General features: G+C 42.9%; 1 protein-coding gene across 3 annotated transcripts in view; it reads left to right on the top strand.

The window, feature by feature from the left end:
• SCARB1 (scavenger receptor class B member 1) overlaps positions 1 to 27,775 on the top strand; it is a 102,081-nt gene that overhangs the window by 45,510 nt on the left and 28,796 nt on the right. For all 3 annotated transcript variants that reach the window (XM_072600706.1, XM_072600703.1, XM_072600705.1), the window contains exons 2-7: positions 10,333 to 10,490; positions 15,978 to 16,119; positions 20,801 to 21,004; positions 24,761 to 24,856; positions 26,119 to 26,234; positions 26,940 to 27,106. In XM_072600706.1, the coding sequence (XP_072456807.1) occupies positions 10,333 to 10,490; positions 15,978 to 16,119; positions 20,801 to 21,004; positions 24,761 to 24,856; positions 26,119 to 26,234; positions 26,940 to 27,106 (883 nt within the window). The remainder of the gene's footprint in view (positions 1 to 10,332; positions 10,491 to 15,977; positions 16,120 to 20,800; positions 21,005 to 24,760; positions 24,857 to 26,118; positions 26,235 to 26,939; positions 27,107 to 27,775) is intronic.

Below are 27,775 nucleotides of genomic sequence, written 5' to 3'. Positions count from 1 at the left end.
CCTGTCAGCTTGACTCTTATCTTGCTATGATGCTGGAAGACAGAGTGAAGCGAACAACTTTGAGCAACTCTTGCTTAAATCCAAATTATGCTCGGGTCAAAAAAAGAAAAAGTACAGAGAAAAAGCTGAGAAACACTTTCCTCACTGTGTGACCTTAGGCAAGTCACTTACCTCCACTTGCCTCAGTTTTCTCATCTGTAAAATAGGGATAATAACAGCAGCTACTTCCCAGAATTTTTGCAAGGCTCCAATGAGATCATATTTGTCAAAAGTCCTTAGCACAGTCCCTGGCGCTTATATAGTGAGCCCTATATGAATGCTTAGTCCTTCCCTCCCTCCTTTCCTCAAGTGGTAATTAAAAGCTGAGAATAAGAGGGAAAAAAAGGCTTGGATAAGTTTATGGACAGGAGATTAGGAATGCATTTCTAAGACAAATCAGAATTTTGGGGTTGAAAGCCAAGGTCTTCCATAACATTCTAACAGTGGTGAGCTGTGCTCCCTCGGTGGAATTACTCAACATCTCTGCTCTATACTGATATCTCTTGCAAAATGAAAAAGCTTGACTGGATGGATGATCTTCAAAGGCCTTGACATCTCTAAATTCTGTGGTCTGGCTCTATCCTCTGATAGCCTCTAAAGGCAGAATTCCAGGCTGGGGGGCTCCTGGGGCTGGTCCTGTGTGAGGAGGCTCATCTTGTGTTGTTTTGTGCACCCTTACATATGTCTGCTGGGCAGGAGGCTGCTTGGAGTATCTTTCCTGGATATATTTGCTCCCTGGCTCCTGGCTGCTGCTAGCATGAGGTAGGCACCTCAGGGCCATCTCTGTCAAGTGACAAATGGCCACACATAGATCAAGGTGATAGCTGAGAGACAGTTGGTAAATGCTGTGCTGAGGGGGTGGTGACTGGCGTCATGAGGGTTGTGTAAGAGGAAAGTCAGCATGTCCCTGACAGTTGGGGAAAAGTGCGAGGGAGGTGGTGTAGGATTTCAAAAGTAATTTCCCACGAGAAGAGGGGAGAGAGAGAGAGAGAGAGAGAGAGAGAGAGAGAGAGAGAGAGAGAGAGAGAGAGAGACACATACACACACATACACACACAGAAACACAGACAGAGGGAGACAGAGAGAGGAGAGAGGGAGGAGAGAGATAGGGAGAGGGAGAGGGAGAGAGAAGAGAGAAAGAGGGAAGGAGAGGGAAGAGAGATTAGAGAGAGGGAGGGAGGGAAAAGAGAGAGGGAGGGAGGACGAAGGGGAGACAGAGATTGGAGAGAGACACACACGGAGACTCAGAAGGAGACTGAGGGGAGAGGTGAGAGAAGAGGGAAAGAGGGAGAGAGAGGGAGAGAGAGAGAGAAAGAGAGGAGAGTGCACACTAGCTTTGGGATCGAAGAAGTAGATTTTAGAAAACTCAAGCTGAGTAAGTGGGGGAAAGAGAGAAGTGACCCCTGGATAATAGGAACATAATCATCTTCTATTGGGGGACTAGATGAAGGGGGGAAAGAAGACTCTGATGTGACTTCTGATACGTAGAGCCTTCAGTGTGGGGGATAGAGGGAGATGTCATGGGCAGTGATATTGAGGACTACAGAGGGATGTTGTCCTTTCTACCAACACGCATTTATTGAGCTACTGCTGTTTATGGTGGATCAAGCGCTGCAGATACAAAGAAGGGAGATGCACATTCCCTGCCTCACTCAGATCTAGGAAAAGACCCGAGTTTGAATCCCACCACTGATGCTTATTTCTTGGGTGACCCAGGACTGGCCACTTCCTCCAGACTCTGTGTTCTCCTTTATAAAATGGGGATAATAATATTCACACTTTTTATCTGGCCAGATTTTCATGAGGAAAGTGCTTTAGGGAACTTGATGTGCTGTTTAAGAGGAAATTAATTGTCCTTATTAACGTGCCCAGTGAGAATGAAAACACAATAGTCTCTGAAGAACATAACAGTCCCATCTTTTACTGGAAGCCTTCCTCACCCCCTCTTAATTCCAGTGCCTTCCCTCTGTGAATTATTTCCTGTTGATCTTGTACAGAGCTTGTTTTCCATATATTTATTTTCATGCCATCTCCTCTATTAGATTGTAAGCTCCTTGAGGGCAAGGACTGTCTTTTGCCTTTTTTTGGTTTCTCTACACTTAGCACAATGCCTGGCACAACATTAGCCACTTTGCAATGTTTATTGATTGATTAAAGAATTGAAAATTAATACTTTATAGAGGGCAATGAATTGTGGCATGGTGGGTGGGAGTGGGCTATAACATATGACCGGTGAGGAACATTTAAGAAAAACAGACATTAATTAAGCACCTGCTTAATGTGCTAAGTACTAAAGATACAAAAAAAATGATAAAAGACAATCCTTGCCCTCAAGATGCTTATGGGAGAGATAACACATAATAGTGTTGTAGGATCAGAGATCTCTAACTGGAAGGGACCTCAGAGGCCTTCAAATATACCCCCTCATTTTTTACAGATGAGGAAATTAGACGTCTATGGAAGTTTAAAAAATTTCCCAAGGTCATACTTTTTTCCTTTCTTTTTTCCAGAGCTAGGAAGGATTCTAAAATTCCATTTATTTATTTATTATTTAAAATTTATTGAGTTAAAGCTGGAAAGGATTTTAAAGATGACCTTTCAATGGACTGCATTACTTTATTTTGGGGGGTTTTTTTTTGCTATGTATTTTCATTTTATTATTTCATTTGAACATTAAATTTTATTTTCAGGTCCACATTCTCTTCCTCCTATCTCCCCATTCTGAGAAAGCAAGAAGAACAAAATCTATTACAAACATATATAGCCAAGCCAAGCACATTCTCACATTGACCATGTCCAAATAAAAAATGTCTCAGTCTTCACTCTTGTGCCCCTCAACTCTTTGTGGAGGAATGTTTCATCATGAGTTCTCTGGAATTTTTGTTAGTCATTGTGTGATCAGAGTTCTTTGATCTTTCAAGTTGTTTGTGTTTATGGTAGTGGTGTTATTGTATAAATTATTTGCCTAATTCTGCTTACCTCACTTTGCATCAGTTCATATGAATCTTCCAGGTTTTTCTGAAAACATCTTATAGCACAATAATATTCTGTCCCATTCCTATACCATGTCTTATTCCACTATTCCCCATTTAATAGGTACCTCCTCAGTTTCCAATTCTTTGCCACAACAAAAAGAGCTCTTATAAATATTTTTGTACATATGGGTCCTTTCCCTATTTTTGACCTGTTTGACTTACAGATCTAGTAGTGATACTGCTGTGTTTGTAAAGTTTCATAGCTTTTTTGGGCATAGCTTCCAATTGCTTTCCAGAATGACTGGACAAGTTCACAGCTCCTACCAACAAGGCATTAACATGTTTTTCCACATCCCTCAAGCATTTGTCATTTTCTCTTTGTCAACTTGGCCAAATCTGCTGGATATAAGGTGGTACCCCAGAGTTGTTTTAATTTGTATTTCTCTAATTATTTGTGATTTAGAGCATTTTATATGGTTCATAAAGATTTATTAAGCCTCTCCTATATGCCAGGTACTTGCTAAGGGCTGGAGGTACAAAGAAAGGTAACATATAATACCTGTTCTCCAGGTACTCATAATCTAATGATGTGTGTGTGGATGTGTGTGTCTCTGTGTGTGTGTGTGTGTGTGTGTGTATGTGTTTATGGGGTGTTCAGGAAGGCCAGTACCTCTTGTGTGTCAAGTCATTTTCAGAGCTGCTCATCCACCTTTGGTGTCCACCTGCCACCCAACTTTCACCTGTGGCTCCAAGAAGCTGCAGCATGTGAGTGGCCATACTCTGGTAAAGTTTTCTTGGCAGACTGGCGAAAGCAGACTGAGGGTAACAACAGGACTCAAGCCCATTGGTGAGTTAGGGGAATTTCTACTGCAATCATGTGAAGACTTTCCCCAGGGCAGAATGGGTAGATGAGAACAATTTGTTCCAAGGCTATGAAGGCAGCTGAAGGAGGTGCTATGCAGCAGTTAGATGCCAAGATCATCACTGCATTCCAGGCCATTGCCAGCTGTCTTGACTTTTGTCTTTGATGACTCTGGAAGAGAGGTTGAACCACTGTGCAACTCCTCCTTGCTTAAATCCCATTCACAAACAAGTCAAGGCATTACCTGTGGCATCATCCATCCTCTGAAAACGAAGAACAAACAACATGGAGAGACATGCCAACAGCTACACATAATCAAGTTACATACAAGATAGATCAGAAATAATCAATGCAGGGAGGACCCTAGAACTAAGGAGGATGGGAAGATTTGGGATTTTAGCTAGAACTTGAAGCAAGGAAGCCTGGAAAAGGGAGAGCCTTCCACGCTTGGTGGACAGCCAGTGAAAATGCCTGAAGCTGAGAGACGAGGGTAGGGTGAGGGTGAGAAAGTGTAAGGTGTGAGAAAACTAGAAGGGAAGAAGGTTAGTTTATGAAGGGCTGATATTTGAGTGATAGTGCCAACATCCAGACTCTTGGCATCTGCTGCGCATCAAGCCATCTTTTCTCGCTGGGTTTCCTCTTGTCAGAGAAGTGCAAGTGCCTTTTTTAGAGCAGGTTAAAACCTCAGTAAACACAGCTAGTTGACTTTAGTGGATTAATTCACAAGATTGTGAATTTAGCTTTGTACTGAGCAAGGACTCTCATCCCTAACCTTTGGCACTTAGAAGAGTAGGTGAGGAGGCAGACTAGCCTGTTTTGAATTGTACCCTAAAGGATAGCGTTCCGATAGTGGGTCACGATGATGCTGTGCTTGCCTCAGGGTTGGTTCCAATGGGCGTGTGCTTCCTCATGGGAGGAATAGTGTCTTAGATCTTGTTGTTTGGACCACAGGCATCCTTCTTTGTCCTTTGCCTCCAGACAATAGGGTTTTCCGGGCATTCATTGAGCTCTGATGACCCAAACATTGACTAGAAAGTGTCCTGGGTTCCTATTAATCTTTTTCTTAACAGAAGGTGGGTTTTATGGCCACAAAAATAACAGTAACAACAGAAATACCCAGAAGCATCAGGTCATTCCATGCCAGAGGTCTTGTAAGTGGGCCAGAATTTCCTCTAGGGATTCCTATTTTCCAGTAATGGTCAACGGAATGGTAATTAGAAGGAGGCATTGCCCAAGGATTCTTGAGTTCAGAGGTCACTGAGAACTTACCGGTTTAAAAATTAAAAAAAGGTTCACTCATTCTGCTCTCTCCCACCTAAAGGCATTTGGGAAAATTGGCCTATTTGCTTGAGTGACAATATCTTCAACTATTTCAGCTGTCCTTTAGATGGTATTCCTTATTTCTTTGGGTCTCCCAGTCAGTTTCTTTGAGCTCTCCTAAGCACTGGATTTTGGGCTTGGAGTCAGGGAGACCTGAATTCAAATGTAGCCTCAGACACTGTGTGACCCTGGGCAAGTCACTTTACCCTGTTTGCCTTAGTTTCCTCACCTGTAAAATGAGCTGGAGAAGGAAATGGCAAACCACTCCAGTATCTTTGCCAAGAAAACTTCAGGGACAACATGATCCATGGGGTCACGAAGAGTCAGACACAATTGAACCAAAACAACAATGCTGATTGGATTATTTATATTATCATTATGTATACTTATTTATTCAGCCTATTTCCTCCCATCCTCCCCCTCCTCCAGCTGCTTGAGGTCAAGGGCTGCCATCTTATTCTCTTCAGCTCCACCCCTGCCCTAGCCTAACACTCTGTAGGTGTTTAATAGATGCTTGGGTTGAATTGAAATAACTTCAACTCTGGTAAGGCTTGGGATTGTAATGCTACTTTAACTCTGCCCTTGAGAACTAGTTAAGAAATACTAGCTGGCATTTTTCTAGTTCTGGGGTTTACAAGGAGCTTTCACATTCATTATCTACGATCCTCCCAACAGGTATTATTTTTCTCCACTTTGTGGATGAGAGAATGGAGTCCCGGGAAATTTGTGATTGGCTCCTGCTCCCAGAGCTCGTGAGCGTTGGGTCAGGATTCACAGCCCAGATCCTCAGCTTAGAGGGGGCCAGAGACCCAGTCACTTTGTATAGGATCCCAGGGCAGAGATCAAAGTGGGATAAGGGGCTGCCTAGTCCAGAGGTGTCAAGCTCCCAAGTGGGGCCAGAATCAGATTAAAATGTAAATGGAAAATTTTTTAACAAAATAAGTAAGAACCCAACACAACATTTTTGCTTTTGTTAAGTCATTTCAGTCCCTGCTGTCAAGGAGCTAAGAATCTAATGGCAAAGACAAGACGCCTCTACTAGGTATAGACAGAGCAGGTAAAAGGGAACCTTGAAGGGGAAAGTTTTCTACAGGAGATGATATTTGCCCTGAGTCCTGAAGGAAGTCAGAGATTCTGAGAGGTGGAAGTTGTCATTCAGTTGTTTCTCAGGCATGTCGACTCTTCATGACCCCATTTGGGGTTGCCTTGGCAGGGATACTGGAGTGGTTTGCCATTTCCTTTTCCAGCTCATTTCACAGATGAGGAAACTGAGGCACACAGGGTGAAGTGACTTGCTCTGAGTCACCCATCCAGCAAATGTCTGAGATCAGATTTGAACTTGGGTCTTCCTAACTCCAGGCTGAATGCTGTATTCATTGGATCACCTGGCTACCCCAATGATGCAACACAGATAATGTTAGTTTGTGGTTTTCTAAGTCAATATTTCAGTTTGACACTGGCTAGTTTATTCCTCTCATTTTATAGATGAGGAAAATGAGGCGCAGGGACATGAAGCAGCTACTTAAGCTTACACAAGCTACACCGTTTGTAAGCAGGTGGATTTATCCTAGTCCTCTTCTTCCAGAATCTGAAAAGGATTTTTTAAAAAAAGCTTTTTTTTAATCTTGTAATAGTTTAAAGTTATTACCCAATGTGGAATTTGGGCATTTGAAGGCTCACAAATTTAAATCTGGAAGAAGGGTCATCTATTTTAGAGATGAGGGACCCATGGAATAGAGAAAAGATAACTTAGAGTCCTAGAGATGGTGTAAGAGAAGGATTTGATTTTGAGTTTCAGGATTCTCTCCCCTTGCCCCCTACTCTGCACTACTTCACATCCTCCTCAGGGACAGAAATAAGGGAAATGGGTATATTATTCAAATAAAGAATATTATCCATAGACAGAGGGAAAGGCACAAGCATTTCTATACCACCTACTCTGTGCTAGGCATTGTGCTCAGCGCTTTACAAATATGATCTCATTGGATACTCACAACAAACCTGCAAGGAAGGTGCTGTTATGATCCCCTTAGAGTTGAGGAAACTGAGGCAAACAGATGAAGAGACTTGCCAAGAGGTCACATAGCCAGTAGATGTCTGAGCCTGCATTTGAAGTTGGGTCTTTATGACTTTTAAGTCCAGTGCCCTTTTTGCAGTACCAGGTAAAGATGCAGAGTACTGGGTGATGAGTGTGGCTGACAAAGCATATATCAAAGGAGAGATGAAAGGTCATTGGAGCGGGAAGGGAAATGGGGTCAGACTTGGGTTGGGTCCTACAGAACGGGTAGACTTTGAGGCAGGGCTTGGGAGTTAGAGTAGGGGAAGAGGATTCTGGTACCCTGACTATGGGATGAGCTGCTAGTTGAAGGCTTGAGCTCCCTAAGGGAAAGACATGGGTGTGAAGTGGCTGGGTGGCATTTTTTTTTTTTTTGCCTTTGGGTTCTTGTGATTACTGTTCACAAACCAGTCAGATGAGGAAAAGGGAGAGTTCACTTGTATCTCAAAGACCTTCCTGAATAGACTGGCCTCTTTCGCAGAAATGTGATTGAATAATTTAGAAGTTTGGAGGAAAAAGAGGTACTAAAGTTGGTCTGCCTGTTGTAGTTTTTCTTAAAAATTTCTTAAAATTAATTTTAAAAAATTGAATCTGTTTTCTTTTCCCCTTCCCTCCCTCCTCAGAGTGGTGGTGGGGGAGGAAAGAAAAACAAAATTCTTATAATATGCAAAATTAAGCAAAAACTGATTCTTGCATCGACAATGTGCCAAAAAACGTCTGTCTGATTCTTCACCCTGAGCCCCTCGTGTCTCCCTTGGGAAGCCAGTGCATGTCTCTTCATCATGTCTCTGGAATTTCAATTAGTCATTGTGTTTTTCCCACTTACAGCTTTCAAAAAATTGTTTATTTTTGTAAAGTTATTGTATAAATTATTCTTGTGTACAGATCTTCCCAGGTTTTCTTGAAATTGTCTCCAGCATCATTTCTTAGAGCATTAACGCCATGTAATAGACCATAATTTGTTCCTTCATTCCCAGGCGGGTGGGTACCCCCTCATCTTCTACTTCTTTGTCCCCATAAAAAGACTGCTCTTGTGTTCTCCACAGAGAGGGAGATGGAGCCATTTAGGTCAATGGGGGACTGGATAGGCCAAGCCAGGAGGGCATGAGATGAACCAATCATCCACCTCTGCTGGCTGTTGGGTGTTTGGGGGAGGGCGATGAGGGATTGCCCTGGCACTGTGGTCGTCGCTTGCTCCAACCTGCCCACGCTGCATTCAGAGCTTGCTTCTGGCAGAAAGAATGCCTGACTGCACAGATACTAACGTGATTTAATTTGACTTGTTAACTGGGCTAGAAGTGGAAATGCTGGGGAGAAGCTGGACCCTGGGAAAGCGGCTCCCTAGCCCTGACCTGGTTTTCCTGTGTTCAGATTCGTTGGCACACAATGCATGGGTCATGGAACTCTGAATGGAAACTGGGAAAGGACCCTGAAGGCTGCCAGGTCCCTTCCCCTCATTTTTGTCTCAATTTTTGGCTTGGTCAAAGGGATATAATTACTTCAGAGATAATGCAGGGGCACAAGTGCGAACATTCCTCCCAGTCCCTGGGGGCTGGGGAAAGTGGGTTCAGACCTACCACAGATTCTCCTTAGTACCCTCCACCCCATCCCAAATCCAATTCTTGATGCTATGTGACCTGCAGAGACACAAGGCTGTGCTACAGATATGCCGACCAGGGCAGCTGTTGGCTTCATTTTACAAATAAAGAAACTGAGGTGCCAGCTTGTGAGGTGGTTTGCCCAGAGTCTCTGGGGAGCATCAGAGGCAGAATTTGAACCAGGTCCTCCTGTTACCACTCACCATTCTTTCCACTATGCTAGATATCTAGCACATATAATATATGCATAGAATATATATATGTACGTAAGCATGTATGTAGGTATATGTGTATTATATACACACCCACATGCATACGCATATACACGTATAACACCCATATACAAGTATATCCATGTACACGCCTGCACATACACACACACAACTTACGCATATACATATATACAACACATACACACATATACACGCATACACAATATGCACTCACACAAATACACACGTAGATATACAATACATGTACGTATAGATACACATATCCACATACACATACATGCACAAATACACGTGCACATTTTATGTATGTCACATATACATATAATGCACTACATGTAACACACATATATGCATATACCTACATATACACACATATACAAACACATACTCATATGCACACGCATACATGTACACATTGTGTACACATACCCATACACACATACATCCACACGTACATACATATACTATGTGTAAAATACGCACATGTATACATACTCACATATGTATGTACGTGTGTATGTAGTGCTGGAAGCCATGGGTTGGAGGGGAGGGAGAGCTCATCTGTACATCAAGGAAAGAATGGAGGCCACTTCTGGCTTGGGTTATCTCTTTACAAAGTTACTGACACGCTTGAGTTTTCTATCTCCTTCATTTCCAATTACGTCACTTAATTTCCATCCATCCCTTCCCTCCCCCTGCCTTGAGATGTGTCTCTTACAACAAATAAAAGGAGGGCGGAGAAGCTATGGATGGAAGTTGACAGCATGGGAAGAATTCCGTCCTGTGTCTCCCCTTCCTGCTTCCCTTCCATAAGGGAGAGAGGGATGCTTTCTCCTCTTGGGGTCTGAGCTTGGTTCTGGTCATGCCAGTTTCTCCTCCTCTCACTGAATTCCGTGTGACCTTGGACAAGTCACTTAACTTCTCTGAAACTCAGTTTCCCCATCTGTAAAATGAGGCAGCTGCATTAGATGACCTCTAGATCTGGGGACTTATGACCCAGATGTCCGAGATGCACAGTTATCTTTCCTATATCAGCCCATGTGGTGCCCATGGACCCTCTCTGTCTTCCCTGGAGACATTGGCATCTCGTGCCTTGTCTCAGAGTCAGACGCCATCTCTAGAGTTCCTGGACCCACCCTGGCAGCAGACCCATTGTGTCAGTGGTGATGAAAAAACTTTATTTCTTATGGATACAGATACTAAACAAAGCTTGTTGATTCTTTGTATGTGTGTGTTCTCCCTTCTACAGAATGTCAGGATCGATCCCAGCAGCCTGTCCTTCGAAATGTGGAAAGAGATCCCCATTCCCTTCTACATGTCTGTGTACTTGTTCCACGTCGTGAATGCTGAGGAGGTATTGAAGGGAGAAAAGCCCAGCATTGTGGAGCGGGGGCCTTATGTCTACAGGTGAGCAACTCACCAGGTAGCCACAGGCAGGCAAGTGGGCTCCCTGGGCAGCAGAGTGAGAAGGCCTGGACCAGGCTGCGCAAAGCAGCTCTCTGCTTTGAATTCGTGGGACTCACTGGGGCAGCTGGGCAGCAGTGGCAGGGAGAGGGCAGCCTTTGGGTCATCAGAATTTCTGGGTCCTGGGGAAGGGGATGTTTAAAGATCTGTGCTCATCGTGGAGACTGAGTGGAGATTGCACTGAAGTTGATTCATCTTGAACAGAATGATAGGATATCATAATGTCATGGCGCATAATTGAGTGAACGAGTGTTTATTAAACACATACTATGTGTTACTAAGGGCCAGGGATATAAAGAAAGGCAGAAACGCTCCTTGCCTTCAAGGAGTTCCTGGTCTTATTGGGAGAAGGGAAGAGAAGCAGTGCAGTCTACTAACAAGATATGTGCATGCGTGCGTGCGTGTGTGTACACGCACGTAATATATTTACACACATACACACATATACAGCATAGATTAGAAATCCTCTTAGAACACAGACTGTTAGGGCTAGAATAATGACGTCAGTAATCAACATTTATACAGCATTTACTGTGTGCGAGGCACTGTGCTCAGAGCTTTAGCATTATTATCTTGAACCTTACAACAACCCTGGGAGATAGGGGCTATTCTTATCTCTATTTTACAGATGAGGAAACTGGGGCAGGTAACGGTCAGGTGACTTGCCCAGGGTCATACAGCCAGACTAGCCTTGGTCTTCCTGACGCCAGGTCTGATGCTCAGAGGCCACCCAGTCCAGTTCCTCATTTTAGCGATGAAGGAACAGAGAGTCCTCCCAGGAGGGGAGGCTTTGCCCAAGTTCACATAATTATGCGTCAGTGCTGGGACTGGAAGAACCAGGTCTCCTGCTGCTTTGCCTGGGGCTCTTTCTGCTCTCCTACAGAGATTCCTTTTAGGTCTTGGGGTTACTCATTACGTCTTAGAATCACTGATGCAGGGCTGGAAGGGACCTCAGCACCCAATGGTGCCTCAGCCTTACAGATGAGGAAAATGAGACAGCAGGAGTGAAGTGAGGGTTTGGCATCTGAGGCCCCTGCTCTGGCCTCTGACCCTTAGCCTTTGCCTTTTCTCAGAGGATGTATACTTGTTCTATTAGCTTGGGGCAAGCAGAGATGGGTCCACAGCACAAAATGAACTGGGTGGTGTTTTCTAAGCAAAGTAGCAGTGACTTTGGGAAGCTTGAGAATCACTCAGCTCTAACCCGGCGGGAGGGCTTTGGAGGCCCCTGTTGAGGAGCCTGGGGCTTTGTCCCTCCGAGGGCCTCAGTGTGGTCAATGTAGGGGAGGGAACAGCGGACTGACCGAGGGACACATCTTTCCCCTTTCCCTCCCCCCTGCCCTTGCTGTGGACTCAGGGGCAAAGTATTTAACCTCTCTGAGCTATGGTTCATGAGGATGATGAGCAGTGTGGCACAGTGGTTAGGGGGCTGGCCTCAGGATGTGGCTGTCACTTCACCGTCTGAGCCACAGGCTGCTCTGCCTTCCTAGAGAGAGGCAGATCTCCTTTGGTGGAAGACTCTGGAATACCTGGAGTGCCTAGCACTGATGACATCATGGGATCAGAGGTTTAGAGCCAGAGGGATGGTCTGACCTTCCCATTTTACCTTAAACGAAACCAAAACCTTTTTCCGTTTATAGAGACACAGATGGTGCAGGAGATAGAGCTTGAGGCGTGGATTCAGGAAGATCTGAGTTCACATTTGGCCTTAGACACTTACTAGCTACTTTGAGCAAGTCACTTAACTTCCATTTGCCTGTTTCTTCATCTGTAAAATGGAGATAAAAACTACACCCATCTCCCAGGGCTGTTGTAAGGATCAAATGAGATAATGATTGTAAAGCACTTAGCAGGCTCCTGGCGCATAGTAGGGTCTATATAAATGTTAGCTGCTATTGTTACTGTTGTGGTGCTTTGCAAACCTTTAAACTAGATATTGTTGCTTAATTAATTTAATAACAATTCATTAACCTCTCTCTAGTAATTGATTTAATAAATACAGGTTAAAAATAATGTAACAAATTAATGAGGATTTTTGTATTTTTAATAGTGATGACAATTATATTCAATTTACCTGAAGTATACATATATATACATAGACATACCATGTATGCACATACAATTTACAGTTATATACATACACATGCATTTACATGTGCATACAATACACAGATATACCATGCATGTATATGTTATAGACACACATACACATACATGCCAGTGGTTATTTTTATCATCGACAATCCCTGCATAAGCAAGGTCCCCAGTTCCTGCCTTCTTAACTCTCTGCCCCAATCAGTTTTTGCTCAGAGGGTGTAAAATCATTTCAGTAGCTTAGGGCAAGTGCAGAGTACCACAGGTGTGATGATTTTCCTCATTGAGTCACAGCCCTGATAACAGGGTGATGGAGAAGCACATGGTGGACATGAACAGACTTTGCCGCATGGCAGATGAGCAGTCACACAGGACAAGTGACATTAAGGATGTCTGTAGAGGAGGGGAAAAAATATGGACCAGACATCTATTGAGAGTGATCCATTGACATCCATATGGTATCAAGCAAGCTGGAGAAAAGTTTTTACTGTGTTGAGTAGAGCTCCTTGAATAGGGCTGATTGTGGGCAAGAGTGATGAGGTCACAAATCTAGAATTGGAAGGGTCTTCAGAGGTCAACTGATCCCATGTTAAGTGTTTCCAAAATGGAAGCCCAGAGAGGTGACTTGCCCAAGGTCACACAGGAAACAGGTGGGATTTAAACATGGGTCCTTTAACTGCATATGCATACTACAATTCGATGGACAGACAGAGTTGGAGGGCCTGCCTAGATTGATGGGTACTCTATAGTAGAGGGACCTTGTGAGTATTAGAATATATGTTTATTTTTATTCATATCAGCTGAATTACTGGTTTTAGATTATCTGGGAGTGCTACTGTTCCTTTCTCCATGAATGTGAATAGTCGAGTGTTGTCTGTATTGCTTTAGAACTTGAGGCAATTTTCGAGGCTAACTGGTCCATATCCTACATTTTACAAAAGAAGAGAGTCAGACGCAGAGAGACAAAGTTACTTGTTTAAGGTTTTACAGGTAGTAAGTGACACAGGTGGATTTTGAAGTCAAATCTCCAACTTCAGTGTTATTTTTGCGGTTTTACCAGGGGGCAGAACAGAAGGAGCACAAAAGACTGATAATGCTTTGGTACAGAGACCTGGCACCTGGCCTAAAAGCCAGTGAAATCGGAGGCAGGAATAGCTGCTTTCGAATTTTTCAACATGAGACAGGAATTTTCACCCTGTGAACTAAGGAGAGGAGTGGGGATGCTTTGGGGGAGTTAGTTACTTTGATAGAATGTGAGGAGACCACATAGAAATAGCACCTTGCACGTGGTAGGCATTTATTGATCAGTTACTGAAATGACCAAGAAGGTGATCTGGTGACTACCCCTCGATTCCCAGCAGGTGAACGTCTAATTCAGGACTCATGTGATAAACAGCTTCACAATTAATCAATCAATACTTATTAAGTGCCTACTCTGTGCTGGGCCCTTTGCTAAGCATGGAGGATACAAAAAAAATGGCAAATGAAAGTTCCTGCTGTCAAGGCACTTGAAATCCAATGGGGGAGACCACATACAAACAGCTATATTCAAATCAAGATATATCTAGAATAAATAAGAGATAATTAAAAGAGAGAAAGTGCTGGAATTAAGAGGGGTTGGGGAACGCTTCTTATAGAAGGTGCATTTCATAGGTACTTATGTTTAGAGAGGCCTTAAGCAGAGAGAGAAGTCCAGTCCTTGAGTATCTGAGGTAGACAGAGTTAAAAGCGATTAGAAATCATGGTGCCCCGGAGATGATGCTCTGTTGGATTTGGAGCCTGACCTCAGAGTCAGAAGATCTGAGTTCAAATCCTGCTCCTGACCGAGATTGGCTGAGCTACCTGGCAGGTCACTTTGTTCCACGTTGCCCCCAGACAACTCTCTAAGACAGGGCTTCCTGGTCCCTTTTTGTGTCCTGGACCCCTTTAGTAGTCAGATAAAGACCATGGATTCTTTGTCACAGTTTTTAATGTGTATAAAATGAAATATATTGCATTACCAGAGGATGTATTGAAATATAGTTAGCTCGGGATGGTCCCTGCCTACTGGGGAGGTGGAGGCTGGTGGATCTCTTGAGTTTGGGAGTTCTGAGCCTCAGAAATGTTTCAGCCTGTGACTCCGGCACCGCCAAGCTAGTGAGCCCCTGGGAGCAGGGGCCTGGGGTGGGGTGGGGGTCTGCCTAAGGAGGGGTGAAACTGATCCAGAAAAATGGAGCAGGTTAAAGTTTCCATGTCAGTCAGTAGCGGGATTAGACCCAAGAGTGCCTGCTGCTGTACCAGCTTTGGTGAGATAGGAAGACCCAGCCTCCAAAAAAATAAAAAATCTGCTTATCAAAATGTTTTAAAAGTTCATGGACCCAGGTTCCAAAACCCTGCTCTATCTAAGACTAGACTTTGCAGAAGAGGCACTGATCTACATTGGTAAATGAACTTATTAATCAGTAACTCTCTATACCAAGGGATTTTTTAACTTGGGATATACCTACACCTTCTTTTCTCTCCTCTTTTCTCCCCAGGGCACCATGAATAGATTACAGGGGTTTGTCCGTTTGGGTAGGAAAAAAGTTACATCTTTACTTCCACTCATGTTTAGTTTCCTTCGTCTTCCTGTGCATTTTACTTTGTGCATTTAAAACGTGATTCTACGAAGGAGTCCATAGACTTCATCAGATTGACTACTCAAGGCATCCAGAACTCACAAAAAATTAAGAATCCTTGCTCTATATCAGTGAACTCACAGGTTGTTTTTGTTTTTTCTTTTTCGTAGTAGCATTGAGATTTTTTCATGGAAGTCTTCCTGGAAGACCATTACCATAAGTAAAGTGTTCTTCAGGGGATCATACAGTCCTGGAAGGAATCCCTGGAATGTTAGTCACATGGGGAGTTTTGCTGAGAACATTCAATACTGTAAACCTCCCTATAAGAAGTTAGGAATGTGTGAGGACAGGACTGGTGGGGGCACCCTGCAGTCTGAATTCAGGCTTTTTAGTAGAGCAGGAGAAAGGGATACTAAGGAACATCAGGGCAGAGTGCCTGGTGGAGGTGAACTGGGGCCGGGGTGGGGGTGGGGCGGTGTTATAGCAAACAAGAAGGCAATTCGTTGTCAAAGCATTTCCTAATTTTGCTCAGCCCTGGGAATGTACGTAGTAAAGGGAGATGGTCTCTGCTCTCAAGGACCTCTTCTCTAATTGGGGGAGACCTTTAAAGCAGAGAGTCCTATTATAAGACTCCGATTAGTCTGTGTGAAGGAACTAGAAGAGATGACCTGGTGAATGGAGAGAATGTGTGGGAGACGTTGACAGATGGGACACTCACGGTCCCCTTCATTTGTTTTCACAGAGAATACAGACAGAAGCGAAACATCACCTTTAATGATAATGACACGGTGTCCTTCTTAGAATATCGATCCTTTGTATTCCAGCCTGAAATGTCTCAGGGTTTAGAAACTGATTACATCGTGATGCCCAACATCTTGGTCTTGGTGAGTCCAGCACACACTGCCACAGACAGCTACGTGGTATAGTGGGTAAGAGGGCAGGATGCGGAGGCAGGAAGACCTGAGTTCGAATTTCACCTCTCAGATTCTTGTTATCTTTTTCAGTCATTATCCTTCTTGACCTCTCTGAAACCTTTGCCACTGTTGAGGATCCCCTTGTCTTCTCTCTAGGTTTGTGGAATACTGGTCTCTCCTGGTTCTCCTCCTACCTGTCTGACCACTCCCCAGTCTCCTTTGCTGGATTTTCATCTAGGTCCCACCCTCTGACTGCATCCTCCAAAGCTCTGTTCTAGGCTCTCTTCCCCTTCCCTTCCCTCTTCCTCTTCCTCTTCCTTTTCCCTTTCCCCTTCCCTTTCCCCTTCCCCTTCCCCTTCTTCTTCTCCTCCTTCTCCATCCCTTCCCTTCTCCCCCTTTGCCGTTTCCCTCTACACCATTTATCGGCTCCCATGAATTCCATCCTCATCTCTATGAGGATAACTCAAATCTACCTCTCCAGCCCCCCCCCTTCCTAACTTCCAGACTTCCATGTCTACAAATGGATCTCATCTCTCCCCCCCATTACTGACTTCTTTCTTCCTGTCAGAGGTGTCCCCAGCCTCTGAGTCATTGGAGCTCAGATTCTCCCTCCCCCGCACATTTCCAGGTTGCTAAGGCCTCTCTCCTCTTTTTCCTTGGTAACACCTCTTCTCTGATGCTGCTACCACTGGCACGCAGGTCCTTGTCACCTCCCACGTGGCGTGTGCACCAGCCTGCACACTGATCCCTGTCCCTCCTCTCTGTACTCCATCTTCCAAACATTGGTCACCTTGATCTTCCCAAAGTCTGGATCTGACTGTGGCACATGCCCTCCCTTCTCCCTTCCCAGCTATCAAGAAAGACTCCACTGGAAAGGCTGGGAGGGGCTTAGGAACCAGGTTCTCAGGTCAAGTCCACAAGCATTTATTAAGTGCTTACTGTGCTAAGCACAACAGGAGTCAAAAAAAGGTCCCTGTCCTCAAGGAGTTTATAATCTGAGGAAGGGGTGGGGAGCCTGTGGCCAAGATGCCACATGTGGTCCTCTAGGTCCTCAAGTGCTGGCCTTTGTTTTACAGAACAAAACTTGGATTCTATCAAAGGACCACACTTGAGGACCTAGAGAGCTGCATGTGGCCTTGAGGCTGCAGGTTCCCCACCCCTGGCCTAAAGTTTTAAAGGAAACTAGGAATTCTGAGAGGTGGGGTCAGGGAAGGAAGGAACCCAGGCAAAGTGAACAGGTAGGGCCAAGGTCCAAGGGCTAGAGATAGAGTCATGTGAGAGGAGTGTTTAGTCTGGACCACAGACTATGTGACAAAGACTGATGTCTGATAAACCCCAAAAGGCAGGTGGACGTCAGGTCCAGAAAGATTTTAATTGCTAAGCAGAGGAGGAGTTGGAATTAGATCCTGGAGAGAAAAGGGGCCACTGAAGTTTCTTGAGCAAAGCAGTGACTTGTTTAGCCCCAGAAACTCCAGTGGTGCCCCCTTCCCCCCCCCACTTCAGCATCAAAGTCCTGTTTTGACTTTTAAGCCCCTCCCTAATCTGGGCCGCCTTTACCTTTCCCGTCTTCTCATACTTGATTCCCTCACATATCCTTTTCAATCCAGTGACACTGACCTCTTGGCTGTTCAATTGACAACACACTCCACCACCTGACTCCAGGCATTTTTACTGGATGTCTCTCATTCCTGGAACTAAGAGATTAATTAGCTAACTAACTCACTAGCTTGCTCTCTGTCTATCTGCTTTCTCTGTTTCTCTGTCTTGTCTTTTCTCTTGCCAGCTCTGGCTTCCATCAAGTCTCAGCTAGAATCCTGCCATGAAGAAGACTTTCCCAGGCCTCCTTAATGCCTTATCTCTCTTAATTATCTCAAGTTTATCTTCTATATACATTTTTTGAGCTCCTTGAGGGTAGGGGTATATTCTGCATTCTTTGAGTCCATAGAGCTTTGCATAGCCTCGGTGCATAGTTAATACAGGCTTTGTTGACTTGACTTATTCATTATGTGACCCTAAACAATTCACTTAACTGCTGTATGCCTCAGTTTCCCCATCTGTAAAATGGAGATAATAATAGCTCCTGTGTCACAGGGTTGGTCTGAGATGGGGAGAAGGGATGTGAACACAGTGGAAAATATGATGGATGTGGAGGCAGGAGACCTGGTTCAAATCTCATGCCTGATGTTAACTATCAGTTTGGGGAGAGAGTAAGTGAACTTCTTCCTGATATCTTGGGGAAATGATTCCCTTCTCTGATAGATCAGGAAATGGAAATCAAGTCAGACTGTAAAGATCACAGAAAAAGAACTGATGAGATGTCCATCTTGAAATTCCAGAAGGAATGGGAAAGAGAAGGCTTGGGCAGACATCTATGGCCATTGTTGTTTGCCTTACTAAGAATAATGATGCTTTGCTTTTGTGTGGCCCTTTTAACTCTTTCCAAGGGAATTTTCATTTCTTAATCTTTAAAAAAATTTAAATATTTTATTTTTTCAAATTACATGTTAAAGCAATTTTTGACATTTGTTTTTTAAAATTTTGAGTACCAGATTCTATGCCTCCCCCTCCTCTTCCTTAAAAAGGCAAGCAATTTGATATCAGTTATGTGAAAACACAAACACAAAACCCCAAGAAAATAAAGTGAAAAATAGTATACTTTAATCTACACTTAGACCCCATCAATACTTTCTCTGTAGGTAGATAGCATTTTCCATGTTTTGTATCATTATGTTACTGAAATCACTTGTAGTTGGTCATTGTACAATGTTGCTGTTACTGTGTACAATGTTCTGGTTCTGTTCACTTCACTTTGCATCAGTTCACATAAGTCTTCCAAGGTTTCTCTGAAAGCATCCTGCTTGTCATTTTTTGTACCACAATAGTATTCCATTACAATCATATACTATAGCTTGTTTAGCCATTAACTTTCTCAGTTGATGGGCATCCCATCAGTTTCCAATTATTTGCCACCGTAAAAAGAACTATTATAAATATTTTTGTACACATAGGTCCTGTTTCTTTTTGGTTTTTATCTCTTTGGGATATAGACCCAGTAGTGGTATTGCTGAGTCAAATGTTTTATGCACAATTTTATAGCCCTTTGGACATAGCTCCTAGTTGCTCTCCAGAATGGTTGCATCAGTTTACAACTCCACCAACAGTGCATTAGTGACCCAATTTTCACATATCCACTCGAGCATTTGTCATTTTCCTTTTCTGTCACATTAGCTAATCTAATAGGTGTGAAGTGGTACCTCAGAGTTGTTTTAATACGTGTATCTCTAATAAATAGTGATTTAGAGCATTTTTTTCACATGAGTGTAGAGAGTTTTGATTATTTCATATGAAAACTGCCTGTCATAGCTTTGACCATTTATCGGTTGGGGAATGGCTTATGTTCTTATAAATTTGACTCAGTTCTCTATATATCTGAGAAATGTTCATGTCTTAATCATGACATTCCTTAGGGTACAGGATCCCACCACTTACCCAATATGGAGAGTGGGGGAGAGGTGAAGCATTATAACCATTTGACAGATAGGAAGACCAAGATAGACAGAAATAAAGGAACTTAGCCAGGATTTTGCTGGTAAATGTTTCTTAACAACTGTCCCCATCCCCGAAATATATGGCATTCTTGACACTTTTTCCAGTGAAGACAATCTATAAAACAATAAGTCAAGCATTTCCTGATTTCTGAGGTGTAAATTCTTACACCAGAAATTTAACAATGTGAGCTAGCTCCAGCACACTCCTGGATTTAGCCCTTTCTGGTCTATCATCCAGACAGCAGCCAAAGCAGTAATCCTAAAGCATAGGTGTGAATGGGTCACCCTGAAACATCAGTGGCCCCCTGTTATCTCCAGGATCAAATCCAAACTCCCCCTCGGCTTAGTATTTAAAGCTTTTCTGGATCTGACTGCCACCTGCCTTTTTTGGGGCTTAGTAGACATCAGTCCTCCTCATAGTTGGTGATCCAGTCAAACTGACCTCTAAATATTCCTCTCTAGCCCTTGTGCCTTGGCCCTATCTGGTCTCTATACCTGGGGTTCCCTTCTTCTTTGATCCCATCTCTCGGAATCCCTAGTTTCTTTTAGAACATTATACTGTAAACTCTGAGTGCAGGTACCTTGTTTGTGCCTTCCTAAGAACTTAATAAATGCTTCTTGACTTGACTGGAAAACTTGGCTCAGATGCAGACACTTTCCATCACCCTTCTGCCTTTCTTTCTTGACAGCTGGGGTGAGGGGATATCTGCCTGCATCTCAGGAAATGGAGTCAGATCATTCAACTTCCTGTCCTGCTATTCAGTCAATAAATATTTATGAAAGGCCTACTGTGTGCTAGGCACTGTACTAAGTGCTGGTGATACAAAGAAAGACAAAAGACCATCCCTACCCTCAGGATAACATAGGACAGACAAATTCACCAAGAGGATAAATTGTAGATAATCCTCCAAGGGAGGCTTTATAATTAAGGGGGTTGGGGAAAGGCTTCTTGAGAAGAAGGTGGGGTTTGAAAGCATATTTAATATTAATAAATGTCAGAGCCACTGAGGGTGTGGTGGGTGGTGGAGGATACCTCCTTGACCCCCAATCTGGAATCCCAGATCTCCTGATGATGTCCTGTTTTCTCTCCCAATCTGCTCTAGGCATCCTCAGTGATGATGGAACATAAACCTATGTCCATGAAACTGCTCATGAGCGTGTCATTCACCATGTTTGGCCAGCGGGCCTTCATGAACCGCACGGTGGGGGAGATCATGTGGGGTTATCAGGATCCCCTCATTGATCTGTTGAATAAATACTTCCCCAACATATTGCCATTTAAGGATAAATTTGGCTTATTTTCACAGGTGAGTCAGAATGTATCAAAATATCATATACACACACAGGGGTGGTTAGCTCATCCTTTGAAAGCAAATACCCCAAACTCCATTGATTGCTATTATTTTGTGTGACCATATACCCATGAAGAAAATTTATCTATGTCTTTTGCTTTCATGTCACTCTTTCCCTCTTTCAGCCCCATTTTAGCCCAGTGAATCTTCCTTTATAACAAAGATAAAAAAAAAGTCAGAAAAACCAGTTGACCTACCAAAGGTCTTGAAAGCCTATGAAACATTCTCCTTTCATTTTCCCCAATCTCCCTGACAGAAAGAGGGAGGCTTCTGCTACTCTGCAGGCTTGCCAGATATAGTGTGAAATTGACACTAGCAATAATAAACAAACAAATAACTAAAAAAATGAAACATTCTTTGCTAGATATAGTGTGAAATTAACATGAATAAAGTAAATAAATGAATGAAACATTCTTTGCTAGGTATAGTGTGAAATTAACATGAATAAAGTAAATAAATGAATGAAACATTCTTTGCTAGGTATAGTGTGAAATTAACATGAACAGTAATAAATAAATGAATGAAACATTCTTTGCTAGGTATAGTGTGAAATTAACATGAATAAAGTAAATAAATGAATGAAACATTCTTTGCTAGGTATAGTGTGAAATTAACATGAACAGTAATAAATATATGAAAAAATAAATAAACATTATTTGCTAGATATAGCAAATTAGCATGAGTAAACACATGAATAAATAAGTAAAATAAAAAAGTAAAACATTCTTTGTCAGACCACCCACTATCCCTTGCATTGAGCCATGTGCATGCCCTAAACTTGGAAATTTGTAAACAGTGCATGACACTTAGCAGGTGCTTAATGGAAGCTCAGTGGTTGATGGATTAAATTGTTGCTTAGAGTATCTGAGATGGATGGGATGCTCATCCATTCTGACCATGCCCTCAACAGCTGGTGTCCTTCCGTTCCCCTTTAGAATTAGACCCAAGAACCTTTAGCAGTAGAAGGGGCCTCATGTATTCTGGCGCCATCATTTGACCGAGGTTATACCAAGGCTCAGTGAGTGGAAGTTACTTGTTCAGCATCATCCAGAAAGTTAGCAGCAGAGGAATGGGGCAGGGATGTTTCTGCTGTTCTAAGTCCCTTTTAATGTGACCCTAGGCTTGTGGTGGGTGAGCATTTCAGAATCACAGAATTTGAGAGAGACCACAATGGACATTGAGTCTAACCTGTGCTGAAATTTCATATTTTATTTTTTCCCCAATTACATGGAAATAAAGCAATTTTTAACATTTGTTTTTTAGAATTTCTGACTTCCACATTCTCTCCCTTTGTCCCTCCCTTACCCCTTTCATTGAGAAGGTAAGCAATTTAATAGAGGTTATGTGTGCAAAACACATCCATTCCATACTCAAAAACAACCTCCATCCAATGATCATCCGACCTCTGTGCTAGAATGCTCCCTGTCCGCTTCCAGCCCAATGAGAAGGGATCCATTACCTCTCAAGCTGGCCAGTTCCCTTTTAGAAAGCTCTGATTGTTCAGATGTCTTTCCTGACATTGACCCTACATTTGCCCTCTTGACAACTACCACCCTTTGCTCCTGGTTCTATCGTCTGGAGCCAAAGTCTCATTCCTTCTCTACATGACATCCCTTCAAAGGACTGGAGACAACTATCCTTCCCCTTCCCCCTCCAGTTTTCTCTTCCTCAGGCTAAACATCCCCAGTGCATTCGCATAGCTTCAGTGCTTCAAGGAGGATGCCCCTTGTCAATTATGAATGTTCCTTCCATTGATGTAGAAGGGTTGTAGTCTTCAACTTCATCAGCTTATAGCTCTTTGAGATCATCTTTAGATCAATCTCTTCATTTTTACATATGGGGAAACTGAGGCCCAGGGAGGCTTAGTGAGTTGGCCAGTCATGAAAGTAACTGAAGGTCAGAGATAGAATTTGAAACCAGGTCCAGAACAAAGACCCTGTTATATACACCTTAGTGGTCTTTGTGACTGAAAAAAAATCATTCAGCCAGTCAGCAGACATTTATTAATTATCTGCTATGTGCCAGGCCCTGTACTAAGCTCTGAAGATATAAAGAAAGGTAAAAGAAAGACCCTGCCCTCCAAAAGCTTACAGGCTGATTTTGTATAAACAACTATGACAAATGTCATCATGTTCAAGGCTGGTGCTCAGATGTCTGACGTGGAGTCGGTCTACCACCAGGCAGGCCCATCCTTGAGGCCTCTCTAGCTTGGGAAGACCTGCCAGAAGCTAGCCATGATTGCCATAGCTTTGGAGAGAAATCCTTGATAAGTGGCTGGGTAAGTGAGCCTGTGAGCTCAGGTATAGGGTCCTGAGGCAGCTCTCCCTTCCTTAGGTCTAGGGTTAATAACCTTCTCTAAAAATCAGAGCTATCCAACCTCAAGGGAGGAGAAAAGATTTTAGCAGGCTAAAACATCAGGCAGACCCAAGTATGATGAGGCTGCTAGGTGATGCATTAGAGCACTGAGCCTAAAATCACAAAGACCTGAGTTCAGATCCACCCTCCGATACTTCCTAGCTATGTGACCCTGGGCAAGTCATTAATCCCTGTCTCCCCTCAGTTTTCTCAAATGTAAAATGGGGATAATTACAGTTCCTCTTTCTCAGGGTTGTTGTGAGGATCAAAATGTGATAATATTTGTAAAACACGGCACAATGCCTGGAACATAGTAGGTGCTATGGGTTGTCGTTCAGTCTTATCCAACTCTCCCTGACCCCATTTGAGGTTTTCTTGGCAAAGACCCTGGAGTGGTTCGCCATTTCCTTCTCCAGCCCATTTTATAGATGAGGAAACTGAGGCAAACAGGGTGAAGTGATTTGCCCAGGGTCACAGAGCTAGGAAGTGTCTGAGGCCAGATGTGAACTCAAGCAGATGAGTCTTCCTGACTCCAGGCCCAGTACCCTATCTACCGCACTACCTAGGAATCTATTATAAGTAGAGCCAATGTAAAGTCTGGCAGGTTCAAAAAATCAGTGCCACAGGGACAAGATAGGTGAGATATGGTTAGATAGTTAATTTATCTGCAAAAGATTGTGTGTGTATGTGGAGTAGTGTTAGTAGAGGTTATGCTCACTATTAGTTGGATATGACAGCTTAAAAAAAACTAATATGATTTTAGGTTGCATTAAGAGGTATAACATCCATTATGTTATGAAAGGTGTTAGTAGGGCAGCTAGTGGATAGAGTGCCAGGCCTGAAGTCAAGAAATTCTAAGATCAAATGTGACCTCAGACACTTGCTAACTGTGTGACCCTGGGTAAGTCACTTCACCTAGTTTGCCTCAGTTTCCCATCTGGAAAATGAGAAGGAAATAGCAAACCACTGCAGTTAGTTGTGTGACCCTGAGCAAGTCATTTCACCCTGTTTGCCCTAGTTTCCTCATTTGTAAAGTAAAATGGAGAAGTAAATGGAAAACTGCCCAGTATCTCTGCCAAGAAAACCCCAAATGGGGTCACAAAGAGTTAAACACGATTGAAATGACTGAACAAGAACATAAAATAATTCTCATAGCAAGAATGGAAATCAGATGGTATGATTCCTGGAAGGACATAGGAGTACACTATCTTCGAGGCCCTCTTCTCTGTCTCAGAATACACCAATTTTGTTCATGCTCATATAAATAAAGGCTTGTTGAATTGAACTGAATAAACCTATATCTTCACTGAGTTCTTTCCCCAGGAGACTAACTTGTATCTCTCCAATTATCTGTAGTTAAATAACTCCAATACAGGACTGTTCACTGTGTTTACGGGAGTCAAAGACTTCAGCAAAATCCATCTGGTGGACAGGTGGAATGGAAAGAACAAGGTAAGAAACAGATGTGAAATATCACTTTTTTTGCATGATTTCAATTGATCCTTATAATTAGTGAACAACTTTTTTATTTTAAGTTTTCAATTCTTAATTATTTTCCCTTCCTTTCAAAAACCTAACCCAAACCAAAACTTTGTAACAAGATTCATCATTAAGCAAACTAAATTCCTCTATTGGTTATGTTTGAAAAAATGTGTATCTCATCCTTTAATTTAATTTTCACCCCTGTGTGAAGAGGTAGAGAGCCTCCTTCATCATTAGTTTTTTGGAATCATGAATGATTGTTGCACTGATCAGAATTTAAGTTTTTCAAAATTGTTCATTTTTTACTGTATTGTTAATATAGCATAAATTGTTCTCCTGGTTTTGCTCACTACTTTGCATCAGTTCGTACAGGTCTTCCTAGGTTTCTCTGTAACCATCCCCTTCGTCATTTCCTATGGGACAGTAGAATTCCATTGTATCCATATACCACAATTCAGCAAGTATTTAAGCACCTTGGGAATTCCAAGACAAAAAAAAAAGGAATGGTATTTGCTTTCAAGGGTCTTATATTCTAATACAGGAGAAAACTTACGAATGTATAGGTATATCCATTGCATATTCAAATCAAATGTAAGATAACCTTGGAAGGAAAGGCTGGTAGCAGAGGGAACCAGGAAAGGCCTCACGTAGAAGGTGGAATATAGGGCAAGCCTTGAGAAAAGCCAGAATTCCCAAGAGATGAAGTAAAAAGGGAGAATATTCTAGGTGTGATGGTTAGTCAGTGGGATCAGAAGTGTTACATATAAGGACAAAAATAGTGTCCTCATTCACCGGTATGATTATCTCCACTTGACATATGGTGAAGTAATGGCTCATAAAGGTTAAATGACGTGTTCATGGAAATACAGCTAATAAGTGTTTGAGGTGGGATTCAGATCTTAAATGTTTATTGAATTGGTTTGTGGACTAGGCTAGTTAAGTTCTCCTCTCCAGAAAGTTGCCCAGGGTGACCAAAGGTTTTAGGTCTCATGAAGCTGTCTATAGGACATGTGTTGGAAACTGTCATATGCATCAGGAGAGCATTAATTCTTATAGCTATCTTTTCCCCCTTTAATTTGTTATTGTTAACAAATTGGTTATCGGTATCAAAATTGGTGTTAACAAATTTGTTAATGGTATTGTTAACAAATTTGTTATTGTTATCAAAATTGGAGCTGTTAACAAATTTGTTAATGTTATTGTTAACGAATTTGTTGATTTGTTGTTATTAGTTAAATTTCTGGAATTCAGACCAGTGCAATATGATTAACGGAACATCTGGACAGATGTGGGCCCCTTTCATGACTCCAGAATATAACCTTCAATTCTACAGTCCAGAGGCTTGCCGGTAATGACTCTTATTTATGACTTGGTTTGGAGGGAGTATATCAGGCCATTCCTGGGGTAGCAGGATCCGCTCCCTGGGGGCTGCCTCATCCCATCTGAGCTTGTATTGGGCAAAGTCATGACAAAGCTGAAAAAGGGACTTTGGAAACCAACTATCCCAGTTTCCTCATCTGATAGTAAAAGGAAACTAAGTCCTGGAGCAGGGGAAGTAACCTGCTCCCATATCCCCTGGTGTGTGTGTGTGTGTGTGTGTGTGTGTGTGTGTGTGTGTGTGTGTGTGTGTGTGTATGTGTAACCAGCCTTTGCATTATTTCCATGTTTTAAAAGGTTGTATTTATACCTTTTGTCTCTATATTTAATCAGTTCCATAATTAGCCCTCCTCCCTCCCCTATCCATTGGGCCATCTGTTTTTTATCAATGAATAAAAAATAAGGGTAGAGAAAAAACCATTTAGAAAAATACTGGCAACTGAATTTGCCAGGCTATGCAGTAATGCACATCCCTTCACTGTGCAGTAAGGGGAGGGATTGTCATAAGTCTCTTTGAAGAGTAACGTCTGAAGTTGTCAGATTTGTGGTACAGCTAAGATGAGAAGCCAAGTCTCCTCTTGGCCTCCCTGTGTAGCTCCACTTTCGGTTTCTTGGGTAGCTAAATTTTTATTTGGTTGTTATTTTCTTTAGTTATTTTTCTCTTTTGATTCTCTAGGTCTCTGAGGTTTGATTATGAGAAGTCAGGAGAGTTCAAGGGTATTCCTACTTATCGATTTGTGGCCCCTAGCACCTTATTTGCCAACGGGACTGTCTATCCACCGAATGAAGGTTTCTGTCCTTGCCTGGACTCGGGAATCCAGAATATGAGCTCTTGTCAGTCGAGTAAGTGAGATGTCCTTCCGGATCAGTTTGTCATTCTGTCATCCTCTTGGTCATTAAGCATCTGGATACTTCGTTTTGTAAGTGCATAATATGTGCTAGGCATACGTGAGTGCTCAGAGTACAAAGAAAGGCAAAAAAAACCCCCAAACAAACTACAGTCCCTGTCCTTAGGGAAGCCCCCATTCTGATGGGGGAGGATGGAAGAAACTGGTTATCAGAAACATAATAACAATAAATTCAATGATGCATATGCTCCAGAGTTAGAATTGAGGTACTCTGGTAGTGGCAGGGCAATTTGTGAGAGTTCACCTCTCTTCCTCATATGTCTTCCTTGCCAGCATGATGAGATTCTGTGGGTGAGCTATGTTGCTGCAAGGCTGGCAGAAATCTCTTTGGAGTAAATACTCTGCCAGTTTGGGCGAGCCCCAAGGGTCCAAAGTTGCCTCCACTCACACTAATCTCACCCTTCTCCTTCAGTGATCAGTACAATGAAAGGCATGAATCAGCTGGAGAGAGCCCAGAGGAAGGCCAGCAGGTGGTCAAGAGAAGGCTGGAGTTAGAGTCAGGAACACCTGGGCTCCAGGCATGCCTCTGATACTAGTTCTTCTCCCTCCTCCTCTTCCCTTCCCCCACTTCCTCCTCCTTGAACAAATCACTCAGCCTCAGTTT

Source organism: Notamacropus eugenii, chromosome 4 (assembly GCF_028372415.1).
Source record: "Notamacropus eugenii isolate mMacEug1 chromosome 4, mMacEug1.pri_v2, whole genome shotgun sequence".
NCBI classification, from domain to species: domain Eukaryota; kingdom Metazoa; phylum Chordata; class Mammalia; order Diprotodontia; family Macropodidae; genus Notamacropus; species Notamacropus eugenii.
The sequence above is the reverse complement of the archived record's forward strand: the minus strand, read 5'-3'. Positions and strand labels throughout refer to the sequence as shown.